Below are 17,227 nucleotides of genomic sequence, written 5' to 3'. Positions count from 1 at the left end.
AAAAGGAGAAAGTCACAGTGACAGAGGAGTAAATGCAATTATAAAACCATTGTTAGGAGTTTTTCCGTCTGATTTTGTTTTCTATACTAACTCACAACAGCATCTACACTATCTGTAACTGGGTTGGGTGGTTTTTGGCAAGCATGGTGTTTGACAGGGAGGACCCCCTCTGTGTGAACGTCCACTATAGTTAGTTTTACATATCAAATCTAAATTCTGATAAGCCAAATGCCATTTTTTCCCACTCTTTTCTACCCATTTTTTGTCACTGTGAGCAGGAATCATAGCTTTGGTCAGTCACTTATTCAGGGTCGCTGAGCTGAGGAGGGTGTGTGTTAGGACTGTGAAGAAATTGGGCTGAGTAAAGCAGCTTCGGCGTTCAGTCTGTGCTCTACCTGCTGTTTTTCTTAGCAAAGGCACTTTCATGGCTGATGATTTGTTTTTGACTCTATTTTAAGGTACATAGATGCTATTTAATGGTATCATTACATTTAGTTCTTTCAGGTTTCATTCACAATTCCACTTTTTACCGATTTGCTAGTACATAAAAAGGCTTTGGGTCAAAATGACCATTATTTTAACAATTCTTATGGTATTTTATTTTATTTTGTCAAACGGGATAACAAAGTATGCTTCTTTATTTCATTTTTTTAAGCACCTAACCGACAGCTGGTCTTACATGAATTATTAATATTATAATAACAATGTATAAAATGATAACCAACAGAGATTTACACCCGCAGCTCCCCTCAACCTGAGAGAGAGGGAGAGTTTTAAATGAAAACTTCTTTCACTATATAATACCTGCTCAGCTCCAAATGCAGGAGTGTTTTTGAATCTAAAAGATACTGATATTTCCCTCGAGGTTAAAAATCAGTAAATTAAATTAAGCAGTCGTTATAGTTTCTAAATTATAATCTTAAAAGGAACAAATCAGCATTTTTTTTTTTACGTTGATTTGTTTCTGTTTTGGTAAGTACAGGCAAAAAATATCCTGCTGAGAAAAGCTCTAAATGTGTCGTTCTGGAGGGCAATTACAAATAACGGGTTTTGATGTTGCATTTAGACGACTTGTTGTTTATGCCACAAGAAAGCCAGTACTGACCAAAAAGACATGCTGCCAGATAAGACATGTCCAACAGGATGTTTTCAACGTTCAGCTGTTGTGTTTACTTCATTGGGCGGAACATGTAAAAAATCACATGATGCAAACATGTCTCGGGGGCAAGCGGTGTGCCTTTTAAGGTTCTGTTGTCAGTCGTGCTAGTATGGTGTTTACTGTGCTTTAGAAACTAGGGAACCTTAGGAAAATTATGAATTCCTGCTCTACCAACATGCTCTGATGTCGTTAGTTCTTGGACATTAGTAACAGTTGTTTGCTCTGATTTGTTTTCCGGGCTCTCCAAGTGGAAAATAGACTTAAATGAGCTTGTCTCTAAATTCTGTTTTGCCTAAAACATATTTATAATGATTCAAATTAGAACATCATTTTGTAAAACCAAGAAAACAAGATTAAGGTATTATTTTTGTAGGCATGTTACTCAGTATAATGTGAGCTGTACTGAGCCTGATATAAACCACGTTCTTTAACGTGCACCGGCCCCGGACAAGTGCCATGCTTGCTTTTCCTCTTCTAGCTAGTGTTTTTACCCTACTGGTCCCAAGGGTTATAATAACAGAGAGGGACATTAGCGTTTGAAAGGAGCCAAGCTGCTCTGGGGGTTGCCATTGATCAGTCTGGTCCTACAAAAACACACACACACACACACACACACACACACACACACACACACACACACACACACACACACACACACACACACACACACACACACACACACACACACACACACACACACACACACACACACACACACACACACACACACACACACACACACACGTTTATATGTTAAGCTATGTTTATATCCAAGAGGAATTCATGAAAGAAAGACCAAATATAAAGTTCTTCCAGATAGTACCTTTACACTTTTCTTTACCTTCAAAGAATAACTAAGCAGATATGGGGTAGCAGCAGATGAGAGGAGGGGTGAGATGAAGATGTACACATGCAGAAATCTCAGAGAATAGAAAACAGGGTTGCGTAAAAGAAAAGACAGTCATGGTCGAATGTGTGTGCCTCGCTTCTCTCAATGCAAATTTTCTTGGCAGGCTTTTAAAAAGAATTTTAATTTGCTCTGTGTTTACGATTCATAACGAATGGTGCCATCTCAGAGGCCAATGTAATCTAATTATTAACACAAATGCATGGACGTACATGCACTGATGGACGGACACACACACACACACACACCCACACACCCACACACACACACACACACACCCACACACACACACACACACACACAGAAATGTACATTGTAATCTAATTAACTTGGCAAGCAGTCTGAACTGAATATCCATTTCAAAATATGCTCTTTGTGAAAAGAACACGAAGGGCCTTGGGGAAATATTTAAATATTTACTCGTACTAAATCTGTGATGAATATCGGGCATCTATATGCACCATGGATAAATTGTGCCATTTGAAGCACCTTTTTGACTGTGTTAGTTACTCAAGACTAGACCACAAGCTCAATTCTCAACTTCAAAGGTATGACAGGGGCATTTCCTATAATCAGAGGGTTTTATAAACAGCACATACAAAAATAAACAAAAACCAGTGGCAAGTTTATCTCAGTGGTAAGTCTATAATCCATCATGCCAGTAACTGATGAGTGAATGTATGCCAAGATATTCTCTTGGTATTAATTGCACATCTATAAAGATGTTTCTGAATTTTAAAAAGAGCCAAGTAAAACTGTCAGAACATCAACCAGTACATGATCCATTTATTGACTACAAAAGGATGACGGTTTCACCTCACAATGGCTGCGATTGTTTTTGTAGGTACTGGCTGCTAAGTCAATATAACACTGTTGTGTGTGTCCAATGATTAAAAATCCAAAAATGGGAGTCCGTTGTTTCTTATCAAAGCTACACACAAACAACATACCGTTTGACTGAAAACGTTTTGCCACCTTCCTACAGTCTTTGCACATACCACATATTATGTAAGCATTGATCTCTGTCTCCATCTGGCTTACTGCCCATGGATGTAAATCACAACAAAAGCATTACAATATCAGTATTTTAATATGACCCTTTGTAGATTTTAATTATGTAAAAGATAAATCGATTGAGATCATTTAAAGAGTCATTTGTAAATGTTAGAGTGGCTTCTGCTGTAATGAATATCTGTGGAAAAACTCCTTTGGAGGCACCATATTGTTACATGAGCTGATATTTAAGCTGTGAAAAATTCCTGGGATCTTGACATACAAAAAAAGGACTTGAGATTTCTCAAATTTCCAATCCAAGTGGATGCAGAAAACACAACATGAAAGACTGTGGACAACAGTAAGCCAAAGATGGTGATGAAAGTGTAGATTGGTGACATTGTGACTTCTTGCTGCTTGTCCAATGACCAACCAATGGGTGTGTGTGTGTGAGGGAGAGAAGCCCCAGTGTTGGGAATGACATTTGAAAGAAGTACCCTGCTGAGACCAAGAGAGCTATATCAGTGGTTTATGTGTGTCAGTGAAACCACCCCCAGCACGCACAGCTGGTTGTTCAGGCAATCTGTCCATCTGCTAGTCTGTCAGTTGCACATCATCTTTACTAAATGGGGTTAACAGCCACTGCTGTGTTAAGAGGGGCCAGGATAACAAGTCCTCATGATAAGGAGAGACATGGGAGGGGAGGCTTAGAGAGGGAGAGAGATACGATCGTCGTGAGAAACACAAGGTAAGAGAGGTAGAACACATAAGTGTGGAAATTCTCTGATTTAGGGCCTGTGATTGAGGATAATGGTTTGCTACCCTGCTGTGTTTGCTGCACAGAGCTAAGAGCAATGGACAGCAGAGGAAAAATGGGGGACAGGAATGGCTAAGAGAGATTGAGAAAAGGTGGGGTCATTTATGAAATAGCAGTAGGATGAGTTGAGATGGATGAAGAAAATTATGATGAAGCGGAGAGCAAAAATGGACGGGGTGAAAGAAAGATTGTAGAGGAAGATGGCTGCCGTTTATGAAATAAAAAGAGGGTTACAGCGTAAGTATGGCTGAAATGGATGCTGTTTAGTGTATTTTAGCATCACAAGCAACACACACAATATGAGTGTGTACATGCTGTGTATTCATTTGTGTGAGTGTCCTTCTGCAGATGTCATGTGGTGAGTAATGCCTAATTTATCCAAGTATTTACCAGAGTTTATTGGAGTCTGTGACCCCCTGCCTGACTCACTATCTGGCAGATTGGTAATTATTAACATTTTAGCGCAACACAGCCTCAAACCGTTGACATTTTCGGCTAGAGAGTGCAATACACACTGTAGACACACATGCCTTCGCAGAACTGTTTCCCTGTGAGTATTAATCACAGTCTATCTTTTGTGATTTTCACTCCTTAGTCCCATTTTGCTCCATATTAAGTCATTTTGTTAAATCAATAATCATATGATGATAGATTTTAGGGAGTTCTAACAAAGCCATTACATTACATTACATGTCACCTGTTGCGATTCAATACTTTGGGCAATCCCCACAGGAGCAATTTTGGGTGAAGTGTCTTGCCTAGGGATGCAACGACGTGTGTGCCTCCCAGTCATCACAAAAAGATATTTTTCATCAGACAACAGCGTTAAGTCACGTTTCAGATTAATGAGGTTTATATTTAAAAGTTTGTTTACTACAATATTGCCAACCTCATCGGCAGCTTTCTGCACTGCGAGAAGCTCAGACAGTGTCCCACATCCTGACCACCTTCTGATGCAGGTGAAAAGATTCTTCCTGTTTTTCACTCTGCAAGTAATAATAATGCAGGAGGCGAGACAAAGAGTCAAAAGAAAACATCAGGTACTGTTGTTGGTAATGTTTTCAGCCAATGGCGACTAACTTTTCAAGCAACGATGTTACTGTAAGTCCATGTCCTACTTCCTGGTGTCGGATCATACAAAACCAAGAAGTAAATTACTTAAGCTAAACAATCTAAACCGTCTCCATTCAGGTTCATAATGCTCTCTACTGCAAACTAGGGAGGTGTGAAACAAATTTCCCCAAAATACTCAATGAAAAATTCAACACAGCACAAATCTACCAGAAACAGAACCGTTTTGAATGTTGAATAATGGACCCATTGAGATTTACTGTATGTTGAGGTAGAGTAAACTTACATAAGCTCACACTATGAGCAAGAGCAAATACTGCCAGTTTCTTTACTGTCAGATCTGTAGTTTTTTTTAACAAAGATAGTTTAATACTGAAGCATTTTGTATTTTAAAATGTTGATTGAAACTACAAGTAGACCTCATAACCACATTATGCATTTTGTAAAAACACAAATAGCAGCAATCAGAACAATTATAGTAATTAAGCCGTAGAGATCAGTGAGGCTTCAGTGTTCAATTTCTCATGTCTTCAATGTTCTTGTCTGAGCAACTACAGTTGTGATGTTAAAACCATTAGTGTCACTTTGCAGGAGTTATTGTTTAAAAGATGTCAAATTAACCTTACAGAGTAATACCTTGAAAAGGCAACAATTAGGCTTTCAATTAAACTAAAAGAAGCTGTCTGTTGTAGAAATTTACCTTTCAAACAGTGCCGAAATAATCACTTAACCTTTCAATCATATGTCTCCAGCTCATATTTATTTTACTTGTGGTCCATATTGGAAAAATGTACTGCCCTGTATTTACATGAATTTGCGTAATCAAGCCTCAATGAAATTGTGTGTTGCTCCAGTAAAGTGCTCACACACCCACATCATAGATAGGCCCAGCTTAGTGCATCAGCGCTTTTACTAATGCTGAGTCAATTACTACTGCAGATACTGAGCCTTAAAATGTGCCAGGCGTCTGTGTTTGGTGTTTACTCGGTGTGTTGATTTCTTCTGAGCTGAATATAAGCCAACAAGGTTGTCAAGCCAGAAAAGAAAAAACCACAAGCAACTGAATTATAAGGTTTCACAGAGCGAGGGGTCAAATGAGACTATTAGTTTCAGACCAATCTAAAACTCAAAAGCACACCAGCAATATTTAAAGAGTGAAACACTCATTTAAGCCCAGGGCATAAAGGTGTTGGAGTAATACTTGACATACTGTTGATTTAAATATTTGCCTTACAATAAAAGGTGATAAAAATGTCAATCTCAAAAAGGTATCCCTCTGGGGAAGCATACATTTACCCAGAACATTTTTTTATGAGTGGCACAAAGGAAGCCAAAGTATCATCAGAGTCAATATAATACATCCTCGGGGGGAGAGAAACAAATCGAGACATTTGATGGCGAACTGCTCATTAATTTGTCATTAGTACAGACTTGACATTTGGCCTGAAATCGGTGTTTGAGAAAAGGTCATGTAAAAACCAAAATGGACAGAGATTGTGTCAGATAGAAGCTCCGTTCATGTGGATATTTCTTCTATACAAATTAAACTCTGTAACGAAGCAAAGGTGCAAAGTCACTGAGAATAATTCTCTGAGAGCCATGGAAATTGACACCACATGTTTTGACAATCTGTAGTTGATGAGATACAGTAATGTAAACCAAAGTGTTGGACTGATGGACATACATGTGGATAGATCAATTAGCCAATATCACCATACACTGCTAGTGGATCAAAAATGAAAATCAAACGACATGAAAGAACCATGAGAGACAGGCACACAATGGGGGAGATATTAGACTGTGCTTTTCGCTGAGATTTTAATTGGACTGGGCTTTGCAGGGTTGCTGCTTTGTCTTTTCCTCATTAACGGAGCAAATTAAGTACGTTTCAAATCTCTGTTAGCCTGTTTAACATATTCATACATGTCTTTCAGTTTGGCTTGCTTTACTTTTAAATACTCTTTGGACAGAGTCATTGTTTCGCTGCTTTAGTCTTCATTGCCACGCAGTGTAAACCCTTTGTTGTTTTGTTGGCTTTTGTAATGGAAATAGCAGCAACTTCCAACAACTGAGTGAAAGTCAAACACACACCAGACTGTGACAATTGCAACCATCAGACAATATACACACACACACACACACACACACGAAAAGTCAACCATAGCTTAAGACATGAATCAGTATACCGTACACTGTTGTAAGTGCTCGCATACTGTTAGAGCGCACACACAAACACACATTAACACACACACACACACATTAACACACACACACACACACACACACACACACACATACACACACACACACACACACACACACACACACACACACACACACACACACACACACACACACACACACACACACACACACACACACACACACACACACACACACACACACACACACACACACACACACAGTTTACTTGACAAGGATTATTGTTTGTCCTTGACATTTTCATGTTTTTGATAAAAGGCTGGTATGAAAGGGCCATGTGTTGACATCACACATCTTCAAATGTAGAGTGATTTCTTTCTTCCCTCTCTTAGCTGACTCAAGGGACTTCTGTGCTCCTGTGGACTTGTTGTTAATTAACCACACAGCTGTCTGATTAAAGTGTGTGTATATACATGTGACCACAAAGTGGTAGCTATAGAACAAGTGGGGATTTGACCCTTCATTATTATTATTAAAGCTAATTCTCACTTGGAATTGGAATAGCATGCAATCAAATCAGTGTGTTCTCATACAGAATAAAAGCATTGACTGTATTTCTCTCTTTCCAATACTGAGTTACCATTTTACTCCCTGTGTATTGCAGAATGGAAGTGTAGCAACACCTATGTGAAACGGTGAAGTGATGCTAGACTTTGGCCTGTTTTAGTTTTTTTCTTGCTATATTATTTTATTCCTTACCAGGCTATTTACTTCGGTCCCCATAACACTTCTTTATGTTCGATACTATACCACATGTGGGATTAAACACCAGTGGAAATAAAGGTGGTATACTAAACAGAGTGTGTGTCTCTGTGTTTCGCAGTGCATGTGAAGGCAGGGACGTGTGAGGTGATCGCTGCCCATCGCTGCTGCAACAAGAACAAGATTGAGGAGAGATCTCAGACTGTCAAATGTTCCTGCTTCCCTGGACAGGTCGCTGGCACCACCCGGGCCATGCCGTCCTGTGTTGATTGTAAGTACTACCGTTCGTGTGTTTGTGCTCACTTTGTACATAGCTTCCGCAGCTAGAATCCCACCGGTGATATTTGTGTCTTAAAATGCGAATGTATTTATATTTGTATGATAATGCAGTATAGCATTAATTCAAGCAAAACACTAAAGTAAAGCTCGCATTACCTCATTATTGCCTACTATGGGTGCAAAGATAAACTGTATAAAACCAATACAGAAGTCAGAGATTTGGTTACATTGATCCAGACATACAGATCCAGCCAACATTCTGCATTAAATTGTGAAACAATGTCAACACACATTTTATAAATATAAGTCCATTGTTAAAAAAACGTGGTATTAAGTTTGAGTGTGACTGTCGGATTGTAGTACAATTACAGAAATGGTCGCCCTCTAAGCCGATATCAAGCTTTGAGGGGAAGGGGTCTTAGAGGGTCTTTGAAAACCTGACATACAGTTCAGAAAGATTATACGATCCTCCGTTACTCTCCTGGTTACTGAAGCCGTAACAATTTGTTTTACTTACAAGCACTTGCGCCACCAGTGTTGAGAATACTAAAGACAAAATACATAAATACTAAAAAGATGGTGACTTTGATCATCAACCAGGTAAACAATACATAGTCGCCAGCATCTTGTTGAAAAAATTAATTGGCTAAAGAAAAGATCTTACAAACGTATTCATGCAACCAGTTTTTGCTATTTTCCTCCACCACCCCAATTTTCATACTACATACAGTATGTTGGTATTCCCTAGTTCCCATAACTCAACTCAACATGTATGTGTTTGTTAAGTAACTGAGGGGTTATTTAAAGAGTCTACTCAAAGATCAGAGCATTTTCTGTCAAAAGTAATTCTCTGCTATAAATGGTCAATTCCCTCTGTGTCTCATTAAAACATAATTAATATTATCTGGTGTACTAATCATCACAAATGTTGTCCTCTAAAACATATTTTAGCGTTATTATGAGTTCCTGAATTAAATGTTTCATTACTTTATACCGTATAAGAAATATGATCTGGTTTGTATTCCTTAAAGTAAATTTTAATTTGATTTGATGTCAATACCTTCTTGACAGTATGTTTGTGTACGGGTTGCCAAAGTACTGTAGATGTCCTTGGAGCTTGTGAACAGAAGTGAATCGAATGTTGTTTCAGGCTTTGTCAGTTTTGTTTTTGTGATGAATTCACAAAGATGATGCATTGACTGAGGTTACGTTGCACACACAAGCAATTTGAAAATAACAAAATTCCTTCTTCGGCCATTACCCAAAGTAAAAAGAGTAAAAGAGACAGAAATCCGAAATATTCTGAAAAAATAAAAAGTAATCTTTGCTTCCAACCAAGCGAAGAACTCCAATGACAGTTACACATGAAAATAACACATTTGAATAGATAGATAGAATCGGAGGATGAAACCCTCTTTATTAGTCACATGCATGCACACAGCAGAGCACACACAGTGAAATTAGTCCTCTGCATTTAACCCATCCTAGTACTAGGAGCAGAATATAACATAACAGAAGGAGAGCAGGATAAATGCTCCAGTAGGATGAATTCAGGTGTTTCTGCTATTATATTAGGCACTTCAGTCAATGTGACTGAACAAAAAAGGACTCCCTAACATGAATCCTTAAAGCAAATATAACAAACTGCAGAAAATGTTATCTTTCTGTAGCCGGTTTGTTGACAATGAGAGAAAGGTTGATTCTGGGCTTTAACACATAAATGAGCTTTGTTTTGCTTTAGTGCTGATAATTCCAGGCTATAAAATGCACCAATACTGTTAACCCCCCAAAAATCCCCCTGGCTACTGTTCCTGTTTCCACAAAATCTGTATCCATACCCCCTGCAGCTTTGACGAGTGGCACTTGATGAAACCACATACTCCAAAATCAGCTGCTCTCTTGTTTCTTGCCTTTGAATTTCGTCTTATAACTCTAAACAGACAGACAAATATATATATAGCATGTCGAGATAGAGATAATCCTAAATGCTTTGTATACTTTTGGATAGTTGAACCTATAGCACCATGCTTCATATAATAATCATCTGTTGGTTCTAAAATATTGATCTAATCAGAATACCAGGCAAATAAAGCTGTCAGTAAAATGTAGTGGAGTTAAAGTTTGAGACAGCATAGAATGAAAATACTCAAGTCAATTAGAAGTAACTCCAAAACAACAGGAATGGTAGTTGAGAGAAATGTACAAAGTTACCTTTGCACTACTGATGATTATTATTGGTAGCATCAGGAAATCACTACTGAGAAAATAGCACTTTAATAAATTGTAAATGCTTATGGCTCTTTCCATTTGAAAATGGTTTATCAACCATAAAACTGTTAAATTGCTTGCGGAAAAGACATCAGCATTGATCTGACATCAATGCTGCCAGACCACATAATGATGACATGATGAAGGTTTGCCTAGGCTTTGTATACTGGGACTTCCCTGCTCAAAGCGGATACCATCGGAAATATCTATTACTGAGAACTTTTGAAAATACCTCAGACACTACAACGCTCAACTAAAGTGTCACTAATTCCCTGGGAATTATACTGAATACAGTCCTCTTTTCCAACTGACCAAGTATGTCATTTCTAAGTTTGACGGACAATGATTACATACTTACATGCTAAACATTCAATTACCCCATAACTGCCTCTGAAAAAGACCTCATCTTTAGAGTGAAATGTAAAGAAAGGCTATTCATGAGGACATTTTCAGTCAGCTTTTACTGCAGTGACTGCTCTTTTGTGACTTTTTTCTTTGTTATAATATTTAATCATATCCTTGTTCTTGATGTGCCAGATCTTTTTAAGCCGTTTCCATTCTGTGTTTGCTTTAGGCTTCCATTTATTTTTATCTGATGTGACGTATTGTGAACAAATCTACCCTGAGCCCTCAAAGATCACAACATATCCCAGCTGTCTCATGCAAATCTTGGCTGCAGATTTGTTTCTTTTTTCCACCACAGGAATTAAAAAATTACATTAAGTATAGAGGTTAGCCCTGAAATTAGTTTAGGGTACCCATACAGTACATAGAAAGAGACTAAATATAATCTCATACAGTGTGTTTGTATTTCCGTTATTACCAAAGTGTGGTGAATGAAAACAAAAATGCCATATTTCCATGCTATAAGTTTTCTACATCAGTGTTAGTGGTTTGGACTTGCTCTCTTCTGCATTATCTTTTAGCATCCTCCATTCTTCTGAAATAGTTTAATGGCACCCAATTGAAGAAATAGTGCAACCAACTGTTTATCTTGATGCGGCCAACTCCTATTTTTACAAATTTACAAACAAAGAGACAGAACACCGATTAAAGTACAGAATAAAACACACAGTCACGTCTTTCTCTAACTAAATATCTTCCTCCCTCCTCTCTGTTCCACCCAGCTTCCATTGTAGCCCAGAAGTGGTGGTGTCAGATGCACCCGTGTATGGATGGTGAGGAGTGTAAGGTTCTGCCAGACCTCACAGGATGGAGCTGCAGCACAGGCAACAAAGTCAAGACCACAAAGGTTGGTGTTCACACAATCGCTCTCTCAGTACACACTCCCTCTCATCCCTATACAAGCACACATGATCAGACCCACCACAGAGTGACCCACTTCCACCTCTGCTGTGTTATATCCTCGTCCTGTCTCTTCCTCCTTCTTTTTCATTCGTTTCCATCCCTACATGTTTCTATTTCCCCCATCATATCATTCTTTTTCTCACCCAATTTCTCTGTCTTTACTTTTTCCTCCTGCCTATCTTGGATCTAACATCAAAGAGTCTCTAAGAAAAACAAGGCCAACAGGAACAAGGCAAATAACACACAGATACAAACACGGGGGGAGAGAACATCACATTCCCTTCATTCCCACTTGCCCTGCTTCCCTGCGTCTGACTGGCAGACAATCTGACTCGATGCAAAAACAACTCACCACAGTGGGTAGACTAAAGTGGTAATTTTGAGTGCGTGTGTCCTCTTTTGTTCTTCAACTTTTATGAACTGTCCATGTGTCTGTGTCTTTATATACATGTGTGTGTAGGTTTGAGTGTACATTATATATCACTCTGCGAAGACCCGACACCTGTTGCTCCTCTTCGGTGGCCTTACCTGAGCAGACTCCTAGCTGTCTGTCATAGGAGGGAATTTGTGCGAGACTCACATCATGTCACTGTATGCTTCTGTATCTAACCTCCATCCTTCTTTCTGCCTTCTCATCTTCCATTATTCATGGCTGGGTGCAGACTGTTGTTTTCAAACTAAATAATTGATTGTAGGAGTGGCCAAAGTAGGGAGAGTGCCTCTTTTGAAAAAAGAGATGGATAAGTAAAGCGTGAGATGCATGTGGGCAGGTATCTCCTCACTTTCTCTTTCTTTAAAACACTCAGAGACTGTCTCCTATACAACTGTCTGATTAAGAATTCCTTTGCTACTTTCCCTCAACTCAGCTCTCACCTAGCAAAGTGGATATCACACCCTGAAGTTACACTCTCCTTCTCAACAGCCCCTCCTCTTATTCTCACTCTGAAATACTTTTCTGCTGCCAACTCAAAATTTGGTGAGGCTGTTCATAAGTGTTCCCGAATTCACTGCTCATTTTACGGCAAGATAAAGAGACAATGAGATAGAAATAGAAAATGACAGAGTGGTCTTTGAGTATGAAACGAGCATAATTGAAAAGAGATACACACAAGGGTTGATCAGATAGGAAATGATGTAATTTCTGAATATGCGAGTGCTGCTCAGAAGTTCCTTCATATATCTGATCTAATCCATTTAGTTTTATCAACCCCAAAGAGGGCAATCATAATTTCCTGAACAAGATCAAAGCAAACCAGTTTCATCCAAGCATCGTTTTATCATTGAGTCTGAAAGAGCACAAATATTTGCTGTCTCTTGCATTCAGGTTTTTGATCAATGATCTGTGTGTGTGTGTGTGTGTGTGTGTGTGTGTGTGTGTGTGTGTGTGTGTGTGTGTGTGTGTGTGTGTGTGTGTGTGTGTGTGTGTGTGTGTGTGTGTGTGTGTGTTTGTGTGTATGTGTGTGTACACTATGCGAGTGTGTTATCTGATGCGTTTGCCTGATGATGAAAAGGGTGATTTTTTTTCTCCTCTGGTGTGGTACATTGAGGTCAAGATGCGAAGGCATTCAGATCAATAGCATCGAACGTTCTCTTATAGTCCCATTAAGACCCGCTCGTAAATTGAAATTGACGATGGATTGAGAGAGAACGAGGATATGGGAGAGAGAGAGAGCGAGAAGAGCGAGAAAGAGCTGCCAAAAGGGAAGATGAAGGCAGAGGGGAGATGGATGAAAACAAAACAAGAAGTGGAAAGTGAAGAGAAAAGGATGAAGGCACAGGTGAATGTTAGATAAAGGAATAAAGAAAAACACTTGAAAACAAGAACCTTGGAACTGGTCAGCTGACAAGGAGCTTATGTTTGTGTCTGGATACACAGAGCAGGCAAGAAAACAAATGAGGGTTTGGCATCCTCCCTCCTTTCCTCCATCCATCCATGGCTGGGAGCAGCGAAAAGGAGGAGAGGAGGAGGGCAGAGGGAGGAGAGAGGGAGGGGATGGAAGACAGCTCGATCAATGCCAAATAATATCATATGGATGAGCAGACAGACACAGCCGGGTCCGGGTTCCAAACCACTGAGCTGTCATACACTGCGAGGGAAGTTTACGTGTGCATTTGTGTAGATGCACAAGCAACCATATACACACATTTACAAACAAATGACAAGGTGAATGTTTCATTTCCTAAATACAAACACTAAACCAATGTGGCACTAGGCAAGATACATCACCCTCTAAACAAATAAAACACCATTATTTTTGGTACACAGAACAATACTATACAAACAATAAATCAAGATGCTTAGTCATTTAAAGCAGCCTTTATATTTCCAAAGTAAAAGACAAGATAAATCAAGATCAAACATCTTATACAATGGAGTTCCATAATCTACTCTTGTGTGACTAAGTGAGTCATAAAGAGTGTGTAAACTGTAGGAGTGAAGGGGACATCTGCCTTGTTGCCATCCAAGCAGCCCACTAGTGTAGACTTTTTAAGCTTGTCGAATAAGCAAAAGAAAATTTGGCTCTCATGGGTCCAGAAGAACCATAGAAATGACACTTGAGCACTGCTAGTGTTCTCTGTAAAACTGACATCTAACTACCTAAATCAACTTTCTAATTGGGCACAGAAAGTGGCACCTACAGGCATATTTAAACAGGCAAAGGGACGAACACCTAGGGGACTTTGAAGCCCCTTAAAGCACTGCAGGCACAGAGATGCAGCGGTGCATAGTGAACTGGCCTGACAACAAACGCCTGCAGACTGTTTGATCTGGCACAGGAGTAGATGCCTCAAGGCAATGGGATCGGGCCCAGGAAGGGTGGCCCCGAGCCATGGAGAGCAGATACAGTAGAACAGTTTCTACTGCCAGCTTGGAGGAAACGCTCCCCTGAGCTCTCGCTGCAATGGCTGTCCTTCACACTTAGTTAGCTGGCACCTGGGTCGTACAAAAGACAAAGCCCCTCAAGAAGAAATGCAGAGGGAACAGCATGTGTTTGGGCTTAGGGGGGAAGCCACTGGGAAACACAATGAGACACAATGAGAAAGAAAGGCATACAGGAAAACAGAAGAACAGACTTGGGAAGTCTGGTGTATTACATGCCTAAGCACTGGCAGTTATACAGCAAAGTGTGTCTGTTTGGTCGTTGGCTGGTTGGAAATGTCTCCTAATAGCTCGAAATAAACCAAAAGTGATTGGATGAGCAAAGCAAATGGAAAGACGGATGGACAAGGGGAAGAGACCATGTGATTAGAGCAACCATCTTGACAAACTATCAAAATGACATGGCAGTGGGCCAGGCGCTGAAAGTGAGGCATTGTGGGCCAACAGCCATAATTCAAGCTGTGTCTTGTTTAGTCCCTTGCCAGGAGAGACCGAGACCGTGCCAGCCACATTGTTGCTGCTCCCCCAACAAGAATCACTTGCCATTATTTCCAAAAGCAGATCGAGCAGCTTGGCACTGCATCATTTCAAACTTTCAGTTGAGGTGTTTCACCAGAATTGGCTTTGTATTGTGTTCTATGACCTTTACTGTTTTCAGGCTTCCCAACCTTTTTAAAAGGGACTATTTTCACTGACACACTTTCTTTTCTCCCTGTTTCAGGTGACCCGATAGTCCTACGCAGCCCAAGAAGAGCAGAAATGGCGGTGGAGTCACTTATACAGCACAATGGTCCTATCAGTGGTGAAGAAACACACTCAGACAGACTTCTATAAGGAACCAATATTTGTTTCATTTTTCTGAGGATACCCTTGATGTGGAGGCTGAAGAGACAGGACTCTAAAACAGTCTTCCATCACCTTAAACACAACTCAGTGTCCTTGGTCCTTTGCCACAAAGGGCCACATCACCCACAATCCTTTACTGCTACTACAAATATCTTCAAAAAGTGGACTATGCTCTAACAGCACTTGATTAGAAGACAAAAAAGACTTTCTTTACAACAATCTGTATTCTTCATCTCTCTTCTATGGCTTAGTGTTACATACGCATAAAGGGGAATAAAAGGGGATCTGGATTTAAGGGAGCAACGTTACTACAAAAAAAGTTGATTCAGAATGGCTGTCTCATGTAGTCGGGATGACACATTTCAATTTAACTGTGCCACATATGACACACTTGATGCTGTCAAAATGTTTCTCAGATATGAAAGTAAACCTTTTCTTTTTCAGATTTCACTTCCATAAGAATACTTTACCTTGAATAGTTTGTGGCTTACCACATGCCATTTTTTTAAATGGGGAGACAGTTTGTCAGTCTTCTTATACCTTTTTGTTTCCTTCTTTGTTTTTGACAAGGACAAAATCCTTTCAGGGGAGAGGTTAGACTAATACCAAGTAGATGTTATGGTATATTGAAACATGTAAACGTGTTAAAAAAATGGTCCATGGAATCAACGGGGCTTAAAATAAATTGATGCTCTAATGGTTTTAATATCTGTGTTTTTAAACGCCTGTTAACCGCTATTGAGTACATGTGTCAGTATTATATGAAATGAATAAAACCTTTCAAAAGAAAAAAAAAGAGTCTGAATAAGTGTATTGTGTAACAATAGAAGCATGGAGTTATCAGCATTGATAAAATCAGTTTGAATGTATTTCCGAGAAACCTTGCAGCAACAGGAAACTGGTGTTATTGTGTTGGCTTCAACGAATGTCATCAATAACTTTTGCTTTCTTTATTATTTTTGTTAATTAGATGTTATCATCTTGATTTCCTGCTTCAAATAAACAGCTCTGATATCCATCAACTGTATTGTAACAGACAGAAAAGCTTGTGATATGAAATACTTTGCTATCCTTTGACTAGTCAACAATGGAGGGACTCTTTTAGGATAAACCTGTACATTTTTCTGGAGTTTTTCACAATATAATTCCCAAGCAAGTGGGGAGGGTAAAGGATCTTTGGATGCAGCAAATGTATCAACAGGTGAGTTTAAAAAAAAAGCCTTGATTGTGAATTTGCTGTGATGCTATTGTCATTACCAAAAGACCTTGTGCTGTTACGGGTGAAACTTAGCGCTGCCGTGTTAATGTTGGCATGCTAGGGTCAAAGTGTCTGCAAGCTGTTGTTGTTCTGTGGTGGCCTGACTTTGTTATTTATGTGGCATACAACAGGTGAGAGTCTCTCTTGTTTTTTCTCCTAATAAGTTCTAAATAAAAAACTTTCAGAGGCTTTTATAAGTAATTTATACTCAAGCCCATAATATGTCACAGGAATATTGTACAATTGGATTATTTGACATAATTAGAGGTCACTTTTAAAGTGTTGGATTAAAATACTGCATCAGTTTCCAAAAGACATTGGTTATCAAAGTACACCTAGCTTAGATTTAGCTCAGGTTTTTACATTTCTGTTGTCAATCTAGTTTCAATAACGTTTTTGTTTATGTAAAGTTGATAATAACATCCCTTTCTTCCAATCTTACATTTTATTTGTATTTTTGGATGATTTCTTACAAAGCTGCAACTTGTTCACTACATCACATAAATATGGTTCAT

At 39.2% G+C, this 17,227-nt stretch overlaps 1 protein-coding gene across 1 annotated transcript in view; it reads left to right on the top strand.

The window, feature by feature from the left end:
- The window catches only part of LOC134867415 (chemokine-like protein TAFA-2), a 62,265-nt gene extending 46,027 nt beyond the window's left edge, over positions 1–16,238 (top strand). The window contains exons 3-5 of the mRNA XM_063887962.1: positions 7,994–8,143; positions 11,547–11,671; positions 15,330–16,238. Of these exons, the coding sequence (XP_063744032.1) occupies positions 7,994–8,143; positions 11,547–11,671; positions 15,330–15,341 (287 nt within the window). The 3' untranslated portion in view covers positions 15,342–16,238. The remainder of the gene's footprint in view (positions 1–7,993; positions 8,144–11,546; positions 11,672–15,329) is intronic.
- The last annotated feature ends 989 nt before the right edge of the window (positions 16,239–17,227 follow it).

This window comes from Eleginops maclovinus, chromosome 1, assembly GCF_036324505.1.
Source record: "Eleginops maclovinus isolate JMC-PN-2008 ecotype Puerto Natales chromosome 1, JC_Emac_rtc_rv5, whole genome shotgun sequence".
NCBI lineage: Eukaryota > Metazoa > Chordata > Actinopteri > Perciformes > Eleginopidae > Eleginops > Eleginops maclovinus.
This window is presented reverse-complemented; position numbering and strand designations above follow the sequence as displayed.